Source organism: Anastrepha ludens, chromosome 3 (assembly GCF_028408465.1).
Source record: "Anastrepha ludens isolate Willacy chromosome 3, idAnaLude1.1, whole genome shotgun sequence".
In the NCBI taxonomy this organism is placed as follows: domain Eukaryota; kingdom Metazoa; phylum Arthropoda; class Insecta; order Diptera; family Tephritidae; genus Anastrepha; species Anastrepha ludens.
The window spans coordinates 122,453,473-122,478,282 of record NC_071499.1 but is presented as its reverse complement, the minus strand read 5'-3'; the positions used below and the strand labels follow the sequence as shown (position 1 = coordinate 122,478,282).

The 24,810-nt window shown below is 39.0% G+C and overlaps 1 protein-coding gene across 1 annotated transcript in view; it reads right to left on the bottom strand.

Moving 5' to 3' along the window:
- Positions 1-24,810, bottom strand: part of LOC128858971 (high affinity cGMP-specific 3',5'-cyclic phosphodiesterase 9A) — a 293,177-nt gene that overhangs the window by 140,448 nt on the left and 127,919 nt on the right. The window contains exon 5 of the mRNA XM_054095601.1: positions 18,652-22,058. Coding sequence (XP_053951576.1) covers positions 18,652-20,950 — 2,299 coding nt within the window. The 5' untranslated portion in view covers positions 20,951-22,058. The remainder of the gene's footprint in view (positions 1-18,651; positions 22,059-24,810) is intronic.

Below are 24,810 nucleotides of genomic sequence, written 5' to 3'. Positions count from 1 at the left end.
TATTATATACGCCACACACATACATACATATGTACAGGTATATAATTTTAAATATCGATTATTTGAAACGACAGCACGCTGCAACAGCTTAATGGCACAATTGCAGGCAATGAACTGAAAAATGATGTAAGCATATTGAAATTGTATTGCTTGCATGCACACGAAATGGGCCAAAATGGGTTACGTGCGTGCGGAAGAGGACCGCAGCGGGCGAAGGGGGAGCGAAATTGTGAGCGGGTGTCGCTGTCAGGTGCACCAATGTATGGCACATTCGAATGCAATATATTTTAATGTATATGTAAGTGTGTGTGTATGCGTGTGTGTGCTGTTGCTGATGTGCGAGCACTTTACATTTGTCAGACGATAAATAGTGAAAAGTAACAATTTTGCTTACGTGCCATCGTATATGAGGGGAAGTCAAAAAGTTAGCAGAACAAAGAGGTTTGCGAGGAGTAGGAAGAATTTTTTTTTGCTCAGCGACACAATGTCACTATAGTCGAGCTTCCATACCTCGAACTAAATCGAGTAGCAATAGCGTTTCGAAAGCAATGTTGACTTAATTCTAGTTCCGTAGCCCGAAATTCTCTAACTAGAAATTCTCCATAACTCGAATAGGAATTTTATCACATGCCTCTCTAAGTCGAATTACTATCGATATCCAAGATATTTGATTTCTCTCGATAGCTGGATTGTGGCTCCTTTTAGCTTAGGCAGAACGAGTCCATCAAGCTTCCTCCTTCTGGCAAAGAGGAAAATACCAGTCTTGGTAGGGTTTGCCGATAGCCCATTCTCAGAGCACCAAGTGTCAATCATGTCCTTAGTTTTCTGGACTTTTCTACAGATGTTCATAATCGAAGAGCCTGTTACCAAAGAGATACACTAAGTAAGAGATGTAACTGATGAATTATTTACTTAAAGTGGATACCTTGCTTTATTTTAAGCATTGCTTGAGCCATAAAAATGTGTGTGGTGTGAGTAATGATCTTCCTGACGAGGAGTGCAAAAAAAAACAGAAAACTACAAATTACTAGGTAATTTACTAGGAAAGTATAGTACAGCAGCAGATAAAACAGCTTTGTTTTTAAAATATTTACCAGACATTAGCTTTGAAGAACAAAAAATTTCACGGTGGCAACAAATGTTAATGGTTAAGAAAATCGCAAAATTCTTCTGACGGAAAGAAGTAACAAACCTCAATACTTTCGCGGTTGATTATAAGGCAAATTCCCACGCATGGATGTGCCCGTTCGGTTTTTGAAAACTGGATTTTCAAACTGGGTAACCACTTTCAACATGAAAAGTGAAAGGTGTTAATGTTCGTCGGTACACACAAAAGCAGCAGAAAATACACTGAAATCCCTTGAATTTGTGTTCTTGCCACCGAAGATGACCACCACTTGACCAATGTACCATTCCAAATCAGAAGTGCCACTATCGTAGAGTCGTAGAATCGTTGAAAAGACCCTAAGGCGTATAAAAAACCCCCAAAAGACCGGATGGTATAGCAAAAGCTTGGAATATTGACGGTGGTAGACAAGCAATCGTCGACTGCTGCAAAAAAACCTGGTTCTGCCACCACATACATTTAAATTTCTTTGATGGGTTTGATGAAGAAAAGGAAATGATAAATGCTTATTACGAGGCGTGGCTAGGGGTTAATAAAATAACTTCCAATCCTACTCTTTAGGACTACTTTGAGGTGAATAATAAAGTTTGTGTAGCAGGCACAACAGCATTATTGAGCACTACAGCATTAAATCAAGGTATTCGAATTCGAGCGGAATGGAAAATAATGACCAGAGTTTAGTTATGAAATTATTCATCAGCCTTCCAATGACGATGCCAGAACTTGAATTCAGAACTTTGAAGTTTTATTTGCAAACGAATGAAAATACCATAAGGCTTTAAGCTACTGAGTCGAACCAAGCGTAAAAAAATCTGCCAAAATGCCTAAGAAGTTTGAGGTGCTTCCAGAACAGCTTGAAAGGTGTCCGCTACCACGCAAAGCAGGCGATTGAGAATGTGAATCGCCAATCATATTTTAATAGCGAGCAATGCGCAATATAGGTTTCATCGAATTTAATGTGAAAGGTGTCCAATTGCCGAAAAAGTCGATAAAATAATGGAAATTCTCGAGTACGAAGCTCAACTAGGCACATTTTCGATTTCTCAGCAGCTCAGCATTGTGCAACAAACCGATTGGAACTACTTTTATAAGATTACCTACAAGAAAAAACGAGATGTGCCGGTGTCGCGAAGAAAGAAAAGTTTGCCATCTTAGTGAGATTCATTTCCGCAGCGTATAAAGAGTGATGGTGAGAAGTGGGTGACTTATGGCAGCTTCAAGCGAAAACGGGCGCGGTCGAATCACAGTGAGCCGTAGCACTTGCAGTCTAGCCTCAAGCTTCTTCAGTTACTTCAGTTGCGCTGGATTCAATAGAAGTCTTTCAAACGAACGTGGATTGTCTAGTGGCTTGCTAACCAGGCTCACTTTCTACCAGCTCACCTTCTACATGCTGAATACTTAGATTTTTTACTGATCTGCCGCATAGTTGCATTGTAAATGGAATCTAGCGATGCCCTGCAAAGTCAGACTGTTTCTTTTAAAGTGTTTTTATTTTGTTATTTTTTTTTTGTTTTTGCAAATTCGCTTTAAAAGTTTGTTGGATTTCTGTAGAATGCACATTTGTAACAGCATTCATAAATGCGCAATTCCAATCAGTCTACTTTTTTATCATCCCCTTTACCTACCGGTCAAAATCGGTGAAAAGTATTATTAACTAAGTTGCCTGGCAGCTAAATGGAAAATTCTACAAAGAATCAACTGAAAGTAGAAGCAAAGTGCTGCTGCTGCAAAAAAAAGAAACAAATCTCATCAAAACGTGTCAGGGATTAGAGGCACCGCCACGGCGAAAGGTATTTGTTTTGCTAGAAATTGGATATGCCGAGCCATAAATAACTATTAATGTAGGCATATGCGTTGGTGTTTCCAGCAGGTTAGCGAGTAACTAAACGCCGCCTTATCAACAATTTGCAATGTTGCAACCAACAGACAATGTCACAAGGTCACCACGCACAGCCGACGGCTCAAGCACGCAGCCACACACACGCACGTACCTACACAGCTGCATTCTAGTGTGGCGCGTTAAACTATGCAGGGGTTTTAATGCTCATCAAATCATAAATGCCGAGGCAACAACGACAGGCGAACTTGCTTCTTTTTATGAGATTGCACTCAAAGTATGTAAGTACTCTCAAGCATAAAATCATGATTTCTTTTTGCTTTTTTTTATTTATGGCTGTGGCATGTTGTGGTGTAATTTTACTATGAAACTCTTGCCATAATTTTCTTGTTACACATATACAAAACGCATGCATGTACGAGCAAAAATATAAGACATATATTTATTTGCCGCTTTGTAAGACTTTACTTTTCCTTTTTCAACTACACATTAAATAATTTATGTGCCTCTTAGGATAAATCGCTGAAGTGGGTGAATAAAAAGTGAAAAAAAAATCCTACTCGCCATAACAATGAAACTATTGTGCATACATCGGCGTTTACAAAGAATACACATTTATTTACACGTGTATATGTAGTTATGATACAACGTCATGCTGGTATATCCTTGTGTGCATGTGCCTATGAGTATATGTGCTCGTATACTTAAAACTTACTTGACTGCAGCTCTTATCAGTATCAGTGAGACCTTGTGCTGTCGAGAAATAAGTATCTATGCGCTATAGACAGATATATACGTATCTATTTTTGCATTCGCCTATGCTCGCGTAAACGAGGGTTCGCGAATGCAAATCCTTAATGGAAATTTACGACATGAGAGCGTGGCCAACTAAATATTGCAAATACCATACGGGCGGCATATGTTTTATGTATGCAAAAATATGTAAGTTAAATCTCATTTACTATGTTCGTGATTTATGACTTGGATTTATGTATAAACGCAAAGGATACATGAAAAATATTTTATGTTTGAGGCTTTGATGGCAGAACAAAACTCGCAGATACTTTACAATTATAAAAAAGTGTGGGTAGAAGGCCCGTGCCGTACCACGGATTTTGAAAAATGATTGTGAATTCTTAGTAAAAACTCTTTTGTAAACTATCCGTACTAGGCATGCGAACGCAGTTAGTTGTAAGCTAAGCTCATGCCAATTTTTAGCGAATTTGCGATAATAACCCAGCTCATGCTTGCATGTCCTTTTTTTATATATGGTCAATACTTCTTGAAATAAAATCCGAAATCTTAATATCTGATTAAAATATGATTGATAAATATTATTTCCCATCTTGTTTCATATTTTTTTTTTTTTTTTTTGAAAATTTTAACCCTTATTTGTGAATAAGTAATACGAACTTTTCATAAATGATTCATACAAGGCATGCGAACGCAATCAGTTTTAAGCTAAACGCATTTAAATTCCAACAAAATTGTGACAATATTTAACTTTTTGCACTAATGTCCTCTTTTTAAATATATAAAAAAAAAGTTGAAAAATAGTCTTACGATTAAAGTCTTACTTACATACATTATATGGAATTTTTTCCCTTTTCCACAATTTACATATTTGTAAATTTATAATAAAAACTTTTAATAAAAACTTCATACAAGGCATGCGAACGCAGTATATTGACGTCTAACCTCATTCCAATTTTCATCGGATTCCCGACAATACTACAACTCATGCACGAATGTCCTTTATATATATAAATATATATATATATATATATATATATGTATATGCAAAACAATCTTGAAATAAAATCCGAAATCGCAATATCTGATGAGAATATTATTTATAAATATATTAACATTAATATAATGGTCTATTTATAAGTTCGTGCGGTTTTACAACAGATGGCGTAACTTGATTATTATTCCATCGATCCACATTTCCAAACATTCATTGGAGAGCTACTGTCGTAAGGCACAAACGTCAGTATAAGTTTTTTATTTGAAGCGTAAACAACAATATTTTTACCACACTTGAAAATGTCGAATTTCGTGCCAAATAATGTGTTTTTGCGGGGAATTCTTCTTCATTATTTTAATATGAAGAAAAAAGCAGCCGAAAGTCATCGTATCTTGGTGGAAGTTTATGGTGAGCATGCTCTATCTGAGCGAACGTGCCAGAAGTGGTTTGCACGCTTTAAAAGTGGTGATTTTGGCTTGGAAGACGAAGAACGCGAGGGTGCGCCGCCAAAGTTCATGGATACCGAATTGGAGGAATTGCTCGATCAAGATCCGGCTCAAACGCAAGAAGAGGTTGCAAAAACTTTGGGAGTTGATCAATCAACCATTTCCAAACGTTTAAAAGCCATGGGAATGATCCGAAAGGTAGGCCATTGGGTGCCGTATGAATTGAAGCCAAGAGACGTTGAACGCCGTTTTATGGCATGCGAACAACTGCTTCAACGGCACAAAAGAAAGGGTTTTTTGCATCGAATTGTGACTGGCGATGAAAAGTGGGTCCATTACGACAATCCAAAACGTCGGGCAACGTATGGATACCCTGGCCATGCTTCAACATCGACGTCGGCGCAGAATATTCATGGCCTGAAGGTTATGCTGTGTATCTGGTGGGACCAGCTGGGTGTTGTGTATTATGAGCTACTGAAACCGAATGAAACGATTACGGGGGATGTCTACCGACGACAATTGATGCGTTTGAGCCGAGCACTGCGAGAAAAACGGCCGCAATACGCCGATAGACACGACAAAGTTATTTTGCAACATGACAATGCTCGGCCACATGTTGCACAAGTGGTCAAAACATACTTAGAAACGCTCAAATGGGATGTCCTACCCCACCCGCCGTATAGTCCAGACCTTGCGCCATCCGATTACTATCTCTTCCGATCGATGCAACATGGCCTGGCTGACCAGCACTTCCGTAATTACGATGAAGCCAAAAAATGGATCGATTCGTGGATTGCGGCAAAACCGACCGAATTTTTCACAAAGGGAATCCGTGAATTGCCAGAAAGATGGGAAAAAGTAGTAGTAAGCGATGGACAATATTTTGAATATTAAATTTGTAACCATTTTACGTCAATAAAGTTTCAAATTTCGAAAAAAAACCGCACGAACTTATTCATAGTCCTATATAAAAAAATCTCTTGAGAAATAGTCTTACAGTTACTTCTTACAAGGCATGCGAACGCAGTTAGTTTTAGTGCATGTCCTTTTCTAGCAAAATTACAAAACTATTTCAATTTTTGCACCAATGTCCTTTACTGAAATATGCACAAAATTTCTTGGAACAGAATCTTAAGCTAAAAAGATGGTTTATAAACAGCATATTACTGAATATGAATATTTTGTATGAAATTTTCATTCAGGTTATTTTAATTTAATGTTGTTATGCAGAAAAGTACCAACTTAGAACGAAATTGAGGATTGTTGCGGGAATGTGCATTTCTTGCAAGCTACTGAATTTTTATATACTGCCACACGAGTAGAAGGTATTTATTGCAAACTATTGTTTGCGCAATAGTCAACTCATTTTGTGTTTTTTGCAGGCGAACTTATTTGTAAATCTTTCAAACTTGGTATGCGAACGTAGCTTGATTTTTACTAAGCGCATGCCGAATTTCAGCAAATTCGTAATGATATTACAGCTTACTCAGGAATGTCCTTTTTTTACGTTTAGATTAGATTGGCGCATTCCTTTGCAGATTCATTTCGATTTATCTCTTATTTTCTCTACTACACTTTTTGTATAATTATTTCAATCACGCTATGCGAACTCGATTAACTTATGGCTAAGTATATTTCAACTTTCAGTGCGTACTTTGAAAAATTAAGCAGGCACTTAAAATCTTAGGCAGCATGTGGAAACTACTTTGCTAGAGCAAAAATATATGTTTCCGTGCGTATTTTCTTAGGGACACTCAACGAGTAATGACTTTAATTTGCAATATTCAACAACATGTTTGCTGAAACTCACAGAACGAATGTGGCAAGATTGTACAAACGCGATTAATGAATTTCACTTTATTTCTCATGAAATTTTGGTTTGTTTCAGCATATCCTTTTTTATAGCAAATAATGTTCAGTTCGCTTAAACAATTTTCTGCCACCGCACACTATAACCCACAACTCAGCAAATCTCTAATAAATTCTAGTTGTAAAATACTAACGGAAACTCATAAAATATTCAATATATCATCATTCTAAGTTACTAAAATTCAGCCTATGAACGCAACTCAGTTGCCACTAAAGTTATGCAAACTTTCAAAGTATTCGTTGCCGTACCAAGCCTGACGTGGAAATATCTTTTTTTCATATGCACACTAAACTGAACTAAAATCAACATAAAATGTTGCTGTTTACTTTGGAAACACAACTTTTCCGTTTTCAACATTGTAGAAAGTTTAATTCGCTGCAGTTTCCGAAAAAAAGCTAATTTCACTCTCGCATTGGCTTAATGAACATGGCAAGACCGTAACTGCGCACACGTAAATTTATAGTGTATACGCAACATTATTGTGGGTTTTGCGCGAATATAAATACTTTTTTATGATGCCACGATTTTAGCGTGAATACGAGTTTTCTCCTGCTGCATATAAATAGTGTTTCGCCTGCTATTGCACAGCTTGGCTCATATTGCAAAAACTTAGCGTTTTTGTTAATTTAACACCGTTTTTTCGACTTCACTTAGACGAGGCTTAAAAATCCAAATGCGGGGAATGGACGTAGAATCATTGTTGCTAAGTAAACACGAACTTTCAGTGCGCTCGAGGCAATATTACATTTTAACTACGCAGATCCCTTTTTTGTTTTTTTGGTAGATAAACTTTTAGTTGTTAAAAATTAACAAAGTAATAGCTTACTCCAAGTTAATTGTAGGATCGGATGATATGGCCACTTTTCAATTTGAATTTTTATTGTAGCAAATCCTGTACTAGTTGGCTACCGTGTTTTTACATTAATAACGATATCCTGAAATTTCGCGCGAAATCGCTAAACTTCAACTTAATTCGCAGATAAACAAATTTTCATAATTAATTTATTTGCCAGGAGCTTGCAATTTCGGCTCACTATCCAATACGACCGCCCACAATAATCATTTTCAATTCCACGCATAATCTAAGAGTTAATGCCATTTAACGCTAAATTACTTGTTAAGCCGGTCATTAGCTTCAAAAGTATATAATGTAATCCTATTACGACTCTTGCGCAAGCGATTCCGACAAATTAACAACAATTTTATGTATAAATTCTAGAAAATTGCCTAATACCCACATAGTTACTCGCATAACAATAAAAGTATGTATACGGTATGAAATAACAAATCATCCAAATGAATTTAAGTCCAAACTTCCTTACAAGGGAAAGTTGATTGCCGTAAATACAAACATACCAGGATTCCCAGCAGAAAATTTCACTAGTAGAAAACTAAGATGTGTACCACACTCACCTTGGAGTTTGCACAAAATTTTGAAATTATTTATGCCCAAAAATATTAAACAATAAAGGAAGTTCTAAAAGAATAGAATGCGAAACAAAATCAGAACAGAAGAAAATAAATTTGGATACAGCTCCAACTGGTGTATTGAGCCGGAAGTAAAACAAAATCTTAATAAAATGCCAATGTACTCTAAGTGAAGTTCAGCTATTAGAGTGAAGTTGAGCAATTTTCAAAAGGGTAATTCTAATAGGCCTGCGATATATGAATTCACGAGGAACTGCATCGCACCGACGTATGAATACAGGACTAGTCCGGCTCTGAAACTACTTCAGATTGACACAGTCACCATCAGAGTTATCTGAAATTGAAATATGACCCAATTTCCGTAAAAGTCATGAAGTTCGAATGGGAAGGAGCTCGTGAACACCTTTCGCCAGTTGTGTAAGTGCGCGTCGAGGCATTTCCTTATTATTTCATTCACCCAGCAAAGTTGTTAGCAATACTCAACCGATTTATGGAATTATTTACTCCCATACTCACACTGCTTACATATTATAATCAGGCTTTTACCGTTAGCAGCCCGAATTTTCCATTTAAACTAATACTCTGGCCATTACTAGCTTAGAGCGCACGCGACACTGAGCTCAAATAGCTTTTGATCGAATAAATTTTATTTAGCCATACCAAGGTCCGTCATTCCACTTGTCATTTCATCGTGCTGAAAAAATCACGCCGCATATATAAATCGAGTAACTGACTTCTTTGGCTCTAATTAACCATTTACGATCAGATAGCTACATATTTGCATTCCAAAACATTTTGCTCGCGGCAGCTAAAAGAGCTATTTCTCAGGATCTCTATATTCTTGTATAGAGAGAAGGAAGTACACTTAATTAAAAAAGTAGCCGAACGTATGGACTTTAAACTGGAGTTCAGATGAGTTGAACTTGGATCAGCTGTTATGAGTTTTGGTGAACAACATACGGCATTGGGTGGAGAAAACTCGTGGGAAGGAAGCACGATATTCAAAAGAAGTAGCCGAACGTATTGTCTTTCAACTGGAGTTTAGGTGTACTAAACTGTGGTCAGCAGTTATGAAAGGTTCATTGGCAGAATATATAAAAACGCGTAGAGCAGAAACAGTTTTGCAAAATATGGAGCAGCTAGGTGACGCAGGCGTCTTTAAATATGATATATGTATATGGTCCACAAAGTGTTTGTTTGTATAGGAAAACTAAGCTTCTAGAAAAATACAGTTCTCTAAAGATTTCAATCAAACGTAAATACGATATATAATTTTAGAAATGCAAGGTTATATCTCGCTTAAGACTCAGAGTACTCTAGCTTCCATGTTCCTCACAAACGTTCAAGAAACTAGAATACTTTGGCGTTTCGGACGCAATATGTCTCCTTACGAGAGAAGCCAGATACCTCAAAAAACTAGGCAATACAATTTACTCAAAGACTCGGGACTAGAAATGCTAACTTTGTTGCACAACCAGAAATAGGAAAGGGACCTCGGCCTAACAACCAACCAAGGGCAATAAGGGCTCTTGGCGCCGTAATAGTGGTGGCTGCATTGAAAATTAGCCTTAACTCATCAGCACAGCGATAAATTGATTACAAGATCTCACAATAAGTGGAGTTTCTTGTTCATTCGAGTTTCATCACTAAACAAATCTTTCCAGACGCGTTGAGGCTAGCTAATTGTTGATGGAAGGATTTAGAATCTTGCATCATCTGCCAGAGGTTATGTTCTTTCCTTTGTTCCAATTGATCTCTTAACGAGAGCTGAGCCATTTCACCTAAAGGTAACGTTGATCCCTGGCCGTTGCGGCTCTCAGGGTAAATGTAGAGTCGTTGAACTAGCGAGACTCGGCACCAACTGGGCCAATGAGTGCATAGACAATGACTTAGGCATACCGTTACAAACATGTAAGCTACTTATCTTTGAAGAAATCGTAAGAGCATACGAGCAGCGAATAAATGATGGCGTGATGAAATAACCTGCAGAATCGCCCGGCAATCGTAGCCGACTCTCAATGCTAAATGTACTGGCAGACAAAATAAGCCCAGTTTTAGCACACTGATCTCAGTTATAACGGGGCACTCCCAGAGGAAGGGTGCGCAAACACAAGCTGTCTTGATGAGGAAGAGGAAGATACAACGTCGCACCTTCTGTGCCATTGTTCTGCTCTATCCAGGATCTTATCTAAAAGATCTCAGTCACTTCTGCTCTAGAAGATCTCAGTTCTTCAGAAATCAGGGGTATTCTAAAATTTTTAAAATGCTCTAGTTTAGTTTTAGGAGAGATAAGGACTAGTTCTGCACGCGGCATCACAATGTTTTTTGAGCCTGAGTATGCCCCACCCGACAATCGCTTACACCTGACCCCACCTAAAGGGAAATCGAAGATTCCACTCGCGCCGCTTCTGTCCAATTCCCTAATTACAATTGTAATTACTCGCCATATCAGTGAATTAGCCAAACAACAAGTGGAAAGCGATGAATTTAGGCCAGTAATTTTACAAGACAAGAATTAATTTTTAATAGGCTCCTTACATTTTAGTAGAAAGCATTTTCTCTAACTGCCACAGGACTCTGATTTTTACACCACTGTTCTGAGTGCAATTTCTTTGCCTGGGTATAATCGTTTGCAGCTATGGAAGGGTGTGCAGACAGGAAAGGATTAAGTGAGCAGATATTGTGAATAACACAATGCGACAGCAGTCAGATGGATAAGGGAGCCAACTAAGTGAGTAAGACATGCAGCCACAGGCGATAATAAAAAATAAATAAATATGCATACAAAGAGAAAATGAAAATATTTAATATGAAGCAATATTAAAAAGGATTCATGGAACGAGCGCGTTACACGAAAGTGATAATTCAACGTGCAGCAAGGCAATATAAAATGAACTGAGAAGACAAATCGCAAGAAAACATAAATAAACGAGGATGAAAAAATGCGAACAAGAAAAAGCACAATACTCGTGCAACAAAAATTCAGGATACTCGTAAATAGACAACCATGTGGTTTGACCTGCTTCTGTCAGAGCGTTAAATAAAAGTAGATTATAATGGTATGAAATAAAATTGCAAAGAGTAGAAGTAAAAAATCATATTACAACGATACAATTGAGCACCGGGGAAAGGATAAAGTCAGAATGTCAGTTTAGCAGGAGCACAAGAAAAAAATATTTGGCAAACAAAAGCTGGCAGCAAGGACAGGAATGTGGAAATAAAATAAAATGTTAATAATAAGAAAATAATAAATACAAGGAAAAATGATAAAAACTAAATAAAAATTGCACACCCAAGTAAGGAATAGTTGGACAGGTGAGGATAAAGAGGGACTAGTGAGGATATGCGCTTGCTGGCTACATAGGATCGGAATTAGCTTCGTTATATGAGCTTAGAAATACCTATAATATATACATTAATACACATAAGGGACCAGAATAGATAAGTATGCATGAATAAATTTGCATATCCTTTTACATACGTGCGCATGTATGTATGTATGTATGTGGACTAAAGGAGGAATGTATCTCTGTGGATTGTGTGTGCCGCAAATATCTTTGAAATGTCTGCACACGAAAGCAATTCATTTAATGACAAGTGATGTGTGTGTCCAGGTACAGGTACACACACACACACACACACACGTATAGATATAAGCAAGTGTATTTGTGGTCATGGCTTAGGCTGCTATGCCTGGATATGAACACAAAGTAAACCTGGGCTGTCAAAAATTGATCAAAAGCTGGAGGTCAATAATGGAGGTAGGAATGGTGGGATGTGTTTTCAGGGAAATTGAATAATAGGCAAAAGCAAGGATGTGATAGCTACACATATGCGAAAGGCAAGGCAATTCCTGCATTTAATTGAAACTGTCTGCACACACGCACATGCATCACATGCGTTCATGTCTAAGTATCAGTGTATGCACATAAATCCTGGAATAGCGAGGTAACCAAGTATATGAATACTCGACATATTTCAAACGCTGCAGGCAACTGATAGGAGTTTTTAGAACAAACCGAGATGCAGTGTAAACAATTCGAGTGACCTATTTATTTTGTTTATTAAAGCTAGATTAATTTATCAAAGTTACACACAATCAATTATATTTCCGATTCTCGTTATCGGATGTCTTACAATAAGGGTTTGCAAAATTAACGCAAATGAACTGCTTTCTTGCCGTAACTCACTAAGAGTATATGGTCAACGAAGGCGCTCCGCTTTGCGTAAATGAAACTTCGTTTATTTTAACTGCCGCTTTCTGCAGCTTTGGTCCCTCGCGATACCAGATGAAGACGGACCTCTTTTAAGATTTAAAATAAACGTCATGTAGGATGTTAACGCTTTCAGCATATCTAAGCAGCGCTGGAAGATCTATTTTTGAGTTATCCACCAGACCCTCATACTGTGCGGCTTCCAGGCGTTTCGAGCGCGTTTTTGATATTGCCGTACAAAGATGCATAAGCTGGGCACAGAAGACTATGAGGTCGAAGTGCAAACCTCTTATGAAATCTAAGACACAGAAGGTGCTCTAAAGTTTCCCCTATATCCTCTCTGCACTGCCTGTTTTTACCATTTCTAACAATCCCTATCTTGTATCCCCTATCAGTTTTTTGTCATTAGTTCTATACATCACTTTTGCAGTTTCGCATGTGGTCAGATTAGTCCACCTAGCTTCCGCTTGCTCTTTCATGTAGTCGACCATTTCGTTGTCTATATATTTAGCGATTTTTGTGTGTCGTTCTCTTATTCAAACAGGAAGTTAGCATCACTTTTAGCTTTCTCATCTACTTTTTCGTTTCCAACCTTCTGTTTGCGGCTAACGTTTTTGTTGCTTCCCTGCCCCGTTGGCCATTTTTGGACTTAATACAATATGGGGTTTTTTGTTTGTTTTTTGTCGAGACAGACTGGCAAGCACAGCACTCAAACAATATTAAGTCCATTGTACTGCATTCGGGTTTCCTTTTTAATTTTCTTTAAATCTACCCAACCTCCGAAGCAATCTGAGTGTATCTTGTGGTACCAAGGAGCCAAGATGGTCGCTTCTTAGCACAACAGTGCCAAAGACCTCAAACATGATTCAAACGAAGACCGGGCGGGCCCACAGGAAGTGGTCCGCCGTCTCATCCTCCTTTCCACATGCTGCCCAGAGTGCATTGCCTGAGATGCCTACCTTTTGCATATGCTTCGCCTCTGGAAAGTGGCCCATCATCAGACCAATCAGCTGCTTATAGTCGCTTCTGTTTAATGACTGGAGGATCTGTGACAGTCACTCGGATATGACAGGTAACATCAGTTTTGTCCATCTGCAACCTCTCTCAGCTTAACAAGCGCGCTTGTGGGTTAAAGTAACCCATTTGCTAAGCCGTGGATTTGATGTCTACAGATGGGAGTGGCAGAACGGGCCCTGAGACCAACTTCTTTGGCTCGGAGCCCATTCTAGCTAAGTTGAGTTAGAGATCTCGTTACCCGAGATACGCACGTGTCTCCACGTTCTCCACAACAAAGTTCATCGCTTCTTGAAGCGATAGCCTATGAGGTGATTGCTTTTATTGCTGCTTGACTGTGCACATAAATATTAATTAATGAGTTATTTTCAGTTTTTGTGTAGGCCAGCACCGTGGCTCGCCCAACAGCAAAGACTTGCGCTTGGAAAATACTGCTGTAGTCCGGCAACTTAATTAGCTGCCTAATCCTTAGTTTTGAGCAACGAATTCGCCGAAAATTTTAGAGCCATCTGTGTAAATTTGAAAAATACAACGGCCAGGCTGCACGCCTTTGTGCCATCCCTTTTCTTCAATTGTAGTGTGAAACCTTCTCGCCCCATTAAAGCGCAGAGTCATATAGTCTGTGCAACCTGTACTCCTCTGAACTATTTCCGAACAACTCCCTCCCATGCAATGGTTGGGTAATATAAACCTTACTTACACAATACAGTTATCGATAAATTGCAAAATTGGTAAAACATTCTATTTCAATCAACATCATTTGTCATATTAACGAAGTTTGGTCTAAGCGGAAGGCGTCTGCTGATATTCAATTGAAACTACAGCTGTTTTCATATTTTTTTTTTATTCACTTACCTACGCAAGCGTGTTCTCATCCACACGGTCTTATAGTCATCTAATACTCGTACATAGGTATATCCTGTATAGCTTTGTATGTATGTATATATTCTGGCTAAAATTCATTTACTGCTAACACTCAATTGAACTACAACGGCTTCATTCGGCAACGAGTTTTGCTTAAAAGATTTGTTCTTGTTGTTGTTTTCGCTGTTCTACGACCTATAACAATCGGCCATGCTGTGATTCACCTTGTTCCATTGTAAGTATGCGTTGTATGGAATGGAATGAAACAAAGCATTCGAAAGCAAAACTCAGAAGCAGCAAACAAACGGGGAATCAACAGTAAGCTGGCAACAAGGATATGCGCATAACTTTATTATTATATTACAAAGAGATTTTTTGCTTTTACGAGTTGGCAGCTACCCAGGCGTACACAATTGAAGAGACAAATATGTATATGAAAATGTATGACTGTATGTAAGTAAACATACTTATATGTATTTGACTGGGAATATTCATTAATATTACTTGTGTGGAAGGACAGAAGAAAGCAAATATCGGCAACTTAAGGCAATAATGGGAGAATTCTGTGTACGCAATGTTATTTTAGATATACATTTTGTGTCATACATGAAAAAAGGATATACGTTTCGATTTGTTTGATTATAAGTGATTTTTTTTTTGAAAATTAATACGTGGTTAGTGCATTAGTAGCTGGGTTCATTAACTGAAGTCAAGTTTGAAAGCATTAACTGTTAAAGATTTGTGATATTTATTATAAGAAAACATATTCTACATATTTTTTAACTTATTTATGGAAGCTTCGTAGTACTTTATAAATAGCAAAAAAAAGGATATATGTGTGGAGTGGTTTTGAAACATGTGATTAGCTTGAAATTCATTCTAAGGCTAGTGCTTTAACAACTATGTTCAGTTGCCAAAATAGAGATCAAAAGCAGTACCCGTTAAAAATTTATTATGTTTATAATATGAAAAAGTATTCTAAACATTTTTTAAGATATTTTTTGAATTTGCGTGGTAATTTATAAATAGCAAAAACAGGATATATGAGGGGAGCAGCTTTGAAGCAACTGATTAGTTTGAAATTCATTGTGTAGCTACTACTATAACAACTACGTTCATTTTCCAAAGTAGAGTTCAAAAGCGAAAACGGCTAATGATTTAATATATAATGTTTAAGAAATGAAGGTGCAGTCTTTATATTCTTTAAGTTATTTATTGGCGTGGCGTGGTACTTTATAAATACCAACAAAAAAAGGATATATGGGTGGAGTAGTTTTGAAGCGAGTGACTAGTTCGGAATTATTCTGAGGCTAGTGCTATAACAACTACGTTCATTTTTCGAAGTAGAGTTCACACACGATATTTGTTAAAGATGTATGATATTTATTAAAGGAAGATGTAATATTTGCATTTCTTAAGTTATTTGTTGAAGTTGAGTAACAGTTTGTAAGTAAAAAATGAAAGGATATATGAGGGGAGTGGTTTTGAAGCAACTGATTAGTTCGAAATTCATTCTGAGGTTTGCACTATAACAACTACGTTCATTTTTCAAACAAGAGTTCAAACAAGATAACTGTTAAAGATGTATGATATTTATTAAAAGAAGATGTAATATATACATTTAAAAAGTTATTTGTAGAAGTGATAGTTTGTAAGAAGCACGAAAAAAGGATATAGACGCGGCGTCATTTTGAAGCAAGTGATTAGCATGAAATTCATCGTAAGGCTAGTACTTAATTAACTGCGTTCATTTGCCAAAATAGAGTTCAAAAGCAATGTCCGTTAAAAATGTGTAATATTTATTAAATGAAGATGTATTTTATTTGTTTTCTAAATTATTTATTCAAGTTGCGCAGTAATTTATAAATAGCCAAAAAAAAGGATATATGTGCGGAAAGGTTTCAAAGCAAGTGATTTGTTTGAGATTTACTGCGATGGCAGTACTTTAATAACTACGTTCCTTTTTCAGAGTAGAGTTCAATAGCTTGTACTTTTTAAAAGATACGCCAAATTCTTATGAGACAATATTTCACACAAAATGTGATTTATTTTTAATTATAAGAGGCATGTAAGTAGTGTTAAATTTTTGTTTAATATCTAACTCCGCCCATTTATAACAGCATAGTAGGCATTTATAACATACATATACAAAAGTGAGAAGTGTGAGACACATCGCAGACGCGCAAGTTGAATTAACACGTTAAATTTTTAAAACTATTTGTGCAATAAAAAAAGGACATTCACGTGCTACCCTTAAAAGGCGAAAGTTTTTCTTCAAATTTAATAAGAGTTTAGTGCCTTAAAAGCAACATTCATTTACAAAAGTAAATTTCGAAAGCTACAGCCATTCAGCACTTCTTGGTTAATTTGAAATTCCTTTCAACTATCAACTGTCCATGCATTCTCTTTAGGAAACTGTGCTTACGCTTGACTATCGCAATTTAATTGAAATGTCTACAATGTATTTTACAGCTTAACTTTACAGCACGCTAAATATCAACCCATCCGCCTGCACACACGCACACATACATATACATATGTGTCTACACATACATAAATGTACGTATAGAGATAAAGCGTGGCTATACTTCTCAAATTAAATATCAGCAGTTAAACGCAACGGAAAAACAGAAGGAAGAAACAGTTTCTGACGTACAACGGATGGTGTGAATATTTCAACTTTGTTACAACAAAGGACAAAAGGATTTGAGACAAAGCTAATGGTCACTGGTATTAGTGGTACGGTGTGGCTGACGATGCTGAAAATTGTTGCGACAAGAAGTTTTTCTGTTTTTTTTTATAAATTGCAGCGACTGCACTCGTGGGAAGGAAGTGGGCGTGAAATGATGAAATGTAACGAAATTAAGTAGAGGAAAAATAATGAAATAAAAATGCGCAAGACGAATTAGCGAATCAAGCTTAAGTGGATGAAATCAGTTACCATTAAGTTTATATATAAGTCTTGTATGCATAGAAAGAGGAAGTGGTGAATGCGTTGCAGCTATAAAAAAATTTAAAGTCATTAATATGGAAGGAAAGCAGCTAATAGAAGCTGAGAACAGCTGCGCGAGAAATTACAAATATTATACTTTAGTGGACAGTGTGCAAAACTCTGGCGGCATGGAATAATGTTTCCAATTGCTGTAATTTACGATGCAAGAAAACTTTATACTACCACTTGAACAAACAATGAGGCCACGCTTGACCTATTTTGCGAGCGAAACGCTTAAAGGAGAGTGAAAATAAATTTAAGTGGAAGTAAACCAACAAGAAGTTGGGCGCTTAAAGCCGTTGTGTATTAAAATCACCGAAATGCAATTGCAGCAAAATTTTTCCAATGTAAGCACCATTAATTATTCTGGCACAAAATTATGCTTCATTGCTCTACAATTACATTACACCATATAATTATCGTTGTCTAACGATAAAAACGAAAAAATTAAAATACATCTGAAAAAGGATATTAGCGCGTCTGCTCTACCGCATATGTGTTGCAGTTGAAATTCACACCAAACTTTGCCATAGCATAGGTGCCGTTCGCACACCAATTCTGAGCACGTAAAATGCAACATCATTTGTAATATGATGAAAACGCGCTGCAGACAGGTAAGTAGGAAGCTATTAAGCTTCACAAGTATTTCATATACATATTAACTTGTAGTTGTGGGGTAAATATTAAGCCAAAGGCATTTTTTGTGGCAAGTAGATTTAATGCAAGTTATGATGGTTTCTCTATACTGCGTTATATTTCGCTCAAACTTGTTATACGAACGTGCGCCGCCTATAGCTGGCCTGCAAGCGAGTTTCAGTTAAATTGCGCGCTCATAACGAAATGCTTGTCTATATCCTTTTTTTAAGTGAAGCGAAAAGTGTCAGAAAAATAACCGCTGATTCAGAACAATTAAATACGTGTAAAATAAAAATGGATTAAGCATTCATTTAAATGAAAATATTAATTATTTTAATAACCTTTCTCTTGGGCGTGACTTATAACTCTGTTTTTTTTTTGTGTGTAAAAACGAATATGGCTTTACATTTTTAAATTGAATTTGTTTTAAATTTGCTTGAAAAGTAAGTATAAAATATTTACTTCGATACTCACATAGCCAATTCATGCGTTCGGTGTACTCCACTTTGCGTTTCAGGTCTTTGATGAGCGCCCGAAAATCCTCATCGTTGAAGTGACACTGTATTATCGTGTTATTCAACTGCACAATGTTGTACTCGTTGTTGCCATTGCTGCCCGGAACGCCAGCGGTGGGTTGTTGTTGCTGCTGTTGTTGTGCTTGTGGTGATGCCGCATGTGTGGCCGCTAACTGCGGCTGCTGTGTTGGTGAGGGTGTCAACGCTGGCGACGCCATATTGCCATTACTCGATGCGTCTACGTGACCGCCCAAGCTAAATTTGCGTATCACATCACCATTACCGCCACCAACACCGCCATGAAGTGCCGCCGGTCCACCTTCCACATTGCTACAAGATTTGCTCAGTATGATCGTCGAACGATTGGCAATGGAATTGGCAGCCAGCAAATGCTCGCCCGCGCCCCCACAGCTGCCGCGATGATAAGGAAATTTGCCACCAACACCCGCAGTAAATGCGTTGTAGTTGTTGTTTTTTAGAGTTACTTGCAATTGATTGCTTAACAGCTGCTGCTGCAACAATTGCTGGCTACTAGGATGCGTTGAGCAATCGCTGGCGCGCCGCCGACGATCCATACAGCCACTAATGCTAAACGGCTGCAGGAAGGCATTGCTGTAGCTGCGTTGCTGCTGCGGTGGCTTTTGTGTTTGACTAGATGTAGTTGCGGGTGTATTTATGGCTGCCGCAGCTGTTGTGCTGCTTTGTTGCGTTGTGGCTGTTACTTGGCTACTGCTATCAGCTGTATTACTGCTGTTACACAGATTATTGGCATTACGTAAATTCGTTTGCTGTTCTATATCGGCGGTTGTATGCAGTAGCTGTTGCCCGACGTTACTGTCCATCGCAACAGCGCTGCCACCGCTCATAATGATTAGCTTTTGTGGCTGCTGCGTTGGCAGCTGTTTGTTGCTTGTTGTGATTTTACCGTTACCACGCTGACTGCCGCGACGACTGTGCTGTCGGCGCCGTATTACGGTGATGCGATGCTGTCGCTGCTCATAGAACTGTACCAGCAGCTCCTCAAGTACAGCAAGTGAATGTTTCGATGTGGCGGTCTCGTCCACGCCCGTTACAACCACGGACGACTTGCGGCGTACCGTGCCCGCTGTGTATGTCGCAGAAGTCTCTTCCTCGTCGTCCTCTATGGAGCTCAGCGTCGGCTCTTCTTCAGCCCTAGGCGCCTGCGCTGCCTGTTCGTCCTCGTACGCCGTTTTAGTGTCGTCGCTCGTTTTTGTAATGCCGTAACTGCTGCTTGCCAAAGAGCTATCGGGCGTTACACTGCGTTGGCGGGCTAGCGGTGTAGCCGACGTTGTGGTCGTTACGGCTGCCGATACCGCTACCGCCACCGAGGCGTCAACCGCCGTCGTTATACGCTTCGTTCGGTAACCCGACGCAGCAGCCGCACTTCTACGTTCTGTATCGGGTATCGAATGGCGCAGTAGTATATCCTGTAATTGCTTGCGCTGTTTGGCTGGACTATAAGGATTCACCAACTTGAAATCACCATAGATTTTTGCTAAAAAGCGTACGCGTGACGCAATATAACCGATTTTGCGCAAAACGCGCACATCAGCGCTGATACTGGCACGCTTATGCTGTTTATGATGCCGACAGCTGCTGCTGCCGCCGCTGATGCCACTACCGCCGCTGAGGCCACTTACAGCGCTGCCACGGCGACTCGGGACGTCTAGTGGCGTCGCTTGCTGACTATCGCTGTGTGCGTGTTCGCGGCGTAGAGTAGCGCGCCGCTTGGGTATAGCGCGTAAGGTGTGTGCGGGGAAAGCGGGACGCGCACGAAATGTGTATACTTCACTGTTCTCGCTGTCGTCGCTGCCGCTGCACGAGGTGTGGGATGATGAGGATGTTGACGACACCGAACAATCTGAGGCGCAGCTGAGTTGGTAATACTCCGCCTCCAAGTGTTCGGCTGCGAGGCTGAGTGTGATGGGCGTGTTGCTGCTGGTGCTGATGCTAACGTGTGCTGCGCTAGCAGCTTCGGCTGATGCTTCTGCTATGCTGCTCACTGTCGCTCCAGTGGCGGCAGGCTCATTTGTCGTGTGAGATGTTGCGACAACTACTCCGGATGCACTCTCAGTCTCACTTGGTTGTGTGCTCGCCGTAAGCTCGGCTGCTGTGATTGTTGCTGTTGCCGTTGTTGTTACGACTGTTATATTATCTGCTGCTGCTGTTGTTGTTACTGGCGTTGCTTTGGGCGGTGTTGGCTGCGGACTGCTGCGGTAGCTGCTGTCCTTGTACATTTATAAGCCAAAGAGCCACAAGATCAATTGCGCAATCAAGTGAGTGTGCGAGTGAGCAGCTCGATCAGTTGAGAAAGAGAGAGAGAGTGAACGCGATAGAGAGAAGGAGATAGATGCAGAGAAAATGGGGCGAGGAGAGAATGACAGCGCGCTACTGATGGGGAAAGGGTATCACTTGCGTATTTCGATAAACGATAGAGCGCGCGCGCAGGCGTACTGGTCCAGTTGATTGAATGTCACCCAACACCAACGTATCACTCGATTATTTCACCCGAAGATTAGTGAAAAATCCTAAACACTTTCCTTGTTATTTCATAGCGTGGCGAGTAGACTTTATTATTAGTTTTACTTTTTCAAGTTTGTAATTCTGCACCTTTTCGCTGCTTACTTTCTTCCTGCTGCGTTCATTTCAAACCCTAGCACTTTTCTTCTCACTAGGCATATTTTCTTTTGCTTCTCTTCTGCACCTTTGTGTACTACGTTTTTTGCACATCCACACGCTTGCTCACTCACATATTCCCTTGAGATGCCGGTGCTCGACTTAGCAGCGCATTTGTGTAACTATCCTTTCGTTGCCTGTGCGCGCTAGCTTTGTAATTTTGCGCTTAAATACCAACGCCAACATACCCTCACAGCTGTGCCATTGGTAGTACTTTTCCACAACGTTCTATGTATGGCCTGCAGTATATGCAAATATCGTGGAATATATCCATTTAAATTTCAAAAATTCATAAACTCACTTCCGTGATTTGCTAGCGCTTCAATTTGACAATTTCTTGCCCCTCACATAATTTTCCCTTGAACACAATGCAGTGGAACTGTTTCGCGCTTTCTTCGCTTTCTTTTACATGCTGCCAACTATTGCTACACTTTCACATACACATCGACGTTTTCATGTCATATCCTGACCGTTGGCAATTTCGATTATGCGCTCGACTTCCGTTTTCGCCGTGTTGATTATGTTAATACAAGCCCCGTCCACGCCATACTACTCGCTACCGCAGAGGTCAGTGTGCAACGACAGCGGCAGCAGCTCACAATTTAAATTCAAACACTTCAGCAGTAGGGTCTATGTCCTTCGCATTATACTGGTACAGCAGCAAGAAATCTACAAGTAAAAAAATGTGGTACATAAATAATAATTTTCAAATTCATTGCGCGCTTACTAGATTCTATTCTATTCGTAGCTATTATAGTCAAATGCATGTTGTTCGTTTTTGTAAACTTTCTTGTTGTAAAAGCTGGCAAAAATAAGTATAAAATTATGCAGATTTTTATATCCTTACTTTTGTGCATATATTTGCATAAGTTTGGAATGATGTAGTAAGTATGAAATCCCTTTACAGTTCTTATGGATAATAAAGTCGTCAATTGCATAATCAACTTTGAAGGGCGAGACAGCAGCGAACAATGAGGGACTCAGATGAGTAGGGATCTATGATCTCATAAAGCTGGTAGGTTAAAAGCGAGATATTAGTGAACAATGAGGCATGAAAATGAGTAGTGTCGAATGGCCAGTGTGGGCAAACAAATTTTGTTGGTTAGAGTCCTACAGGTAAGAGAGAGAGAGAGAGAGAGAGAGAGAGAGAGACAGAGAGAGAGAAAATGAGTAGTGCCGAATGGTCAGTGTAGGCTAAGGCCTGGCAAATTTTGCCGGTTAGATGACCAGAGCATAAGAGAGAGAGAGCTAGAGCGAGAGATAGAGAAAGATATGGGGATAACCTATTTAAGAAGTATATAGAGAAGACATCCCCTATCCTACTATGGAGCAGGAAGCATTAGTGAACACGAAGGAACAGTACTCATCTGTGCAATGTGAGCGGCTAAGGCCTCATAGAGCTGGTTAATGAAACCCGGAGTGTAGCTGAGATAATGAGATGATCTTCATAGATTTGAGATGTGTAAAATCATTGAAGAGATATCTTTTAGAACGAAGACGTTAATATAATGAGACAATAGTTAGATCTCACAAATATTGTAGCTTAGAAGCCGAAGAGATTAAGCTCATTCCTGCGACACTTGGTTCTATGTAACCGGAATGACTCGGATTTTTATCCGGCCAAGGTCTGTCACTTCAGCAGCATTTCCCGTACATCCATGTGGAACGCTTATGCTGCTACAGCAACAACTATGGAGAGAGGGTTATGGTATTCACCTATGTAAAAAGGTTCTTAGTCTGGAAAATCCGAATCATTTCAATGCGTAGAACGGTCCATCGTGAGAATGTGCAGTATATAAAGGAATTCGGATGCCACTAACAATCGCTCACGTGAGAATGTCCAGTATGTAAAGAAATTCGGATGCCACTAACCATCTCTCACATGCCCACGTATGCCCAATTATCTAAGGCTCCTTACTCACCTCACTGTGGTCCCAGCTCATCACAGTTTCGTTGGCTTATCGTTAAATCACATCGACGGCGTCTAATTATCTAAAAGCTCTAAATAGAGTAAGCTGTTACTAAAATAACAGTAGAGAAAGAGAGAGCATGGGTGGAGGAGAAGGAGAAAAAGGGATTGAGAAAGAGATATAGAGAGCAACAGAGAGATATTTCAATGAGACTCGGCGCTGCACGTGCAACTTTAGGAGGTTGTCCAAATTGGTCCAGTAAATGAAAGAGTGAACCCAGAGCAAATAAGTACTGGGTTTCAGGAAAGACAGGCGAGGCTATTTTAGTTAACCCTTTGAAAATATTTATAAAAAGTGGTAGCTAATTTGCTAACTAGTCCAAGGTGCTTAGTACTTCCTCAACTAGTCACAATCGACTAGGTTTTCGCTTGCAACAAATAGTGGCATCTGCTGAAATGGAATGCGATTTCTTCCATACGATGAACGCATTTTGTTGGAATATTCGGCTTTGAATAAGCAAAAATTGAAAATCAGAGATACTGAAAAAATATTGAGCATTCAGAGTTGCTGAAAGGTGGCCCTTTGTTCCTGCAATCATAGGATAAAGTTGTAAGAGTTACTGGGGTGCAAATAAAAGAGCATGGAAAACAGATTAGCATTACTTCAAACAAAATTCTTGAATACTCAAACATCCTTTTTATCCACATAGGTAAATCCCATAAATACAAAGAATTGCAACAAACTCAAAAGCACTACAAGACGCTCGGAAATTCGAAGATTGTCATATGCACCAATGTAAGTTTGTAAAAATGTTGTACAGACAAATACACACACACATACAAACCTATCCGACAACGTTGTGATATCTCAATCGTTCGAAAACTGTTCTTGTTATTGTTGCGTGCGCTTGCTTTCCATGGCTGACCTCCACTAGAAATTTTGTATGGTTGCATGCGGAAAACCACAACTGCAAACCATTCAACCAAACGAACAACAACAAACAAAATGACTATAGAAACAATGGCGAACAAGAACAACAATAAGTAGTTTAACAACAAAGCAACAACCAACAAACGTCCACAACAAAATAGTAACTGATAGAAGGTGATAAGAGTGAGAGAACACAGAATGTTTTCATAAAATCGCAACAGCAGGAGGTCCTGGCAACAGCAGAAATAGAAATAACCACAAAACATGGGAACGTCAGTAGCATAGGACCTTCCATAGAGATTGAAAGGGCGCCTACAGTACTCATACATATGCATAAGTACCTACACACACATACCTATATATACATACATGAATGTTGGTCTTGAATGATGGTCAGGCAGCAATTTTTACAAGAACAAGAGAAACATATGTAGACGTAAAAACAAAGATATACAATAGTGTGGCAGCAGTGAGCGAAGAGTGAGCGCAAGGAAATTCAAAACAACAATTGCCAAATTCAACAAGCAAACTAAGAACAGCAAAATGTGCAAGAGTATAGAAAATTTTACTCACACACTTAC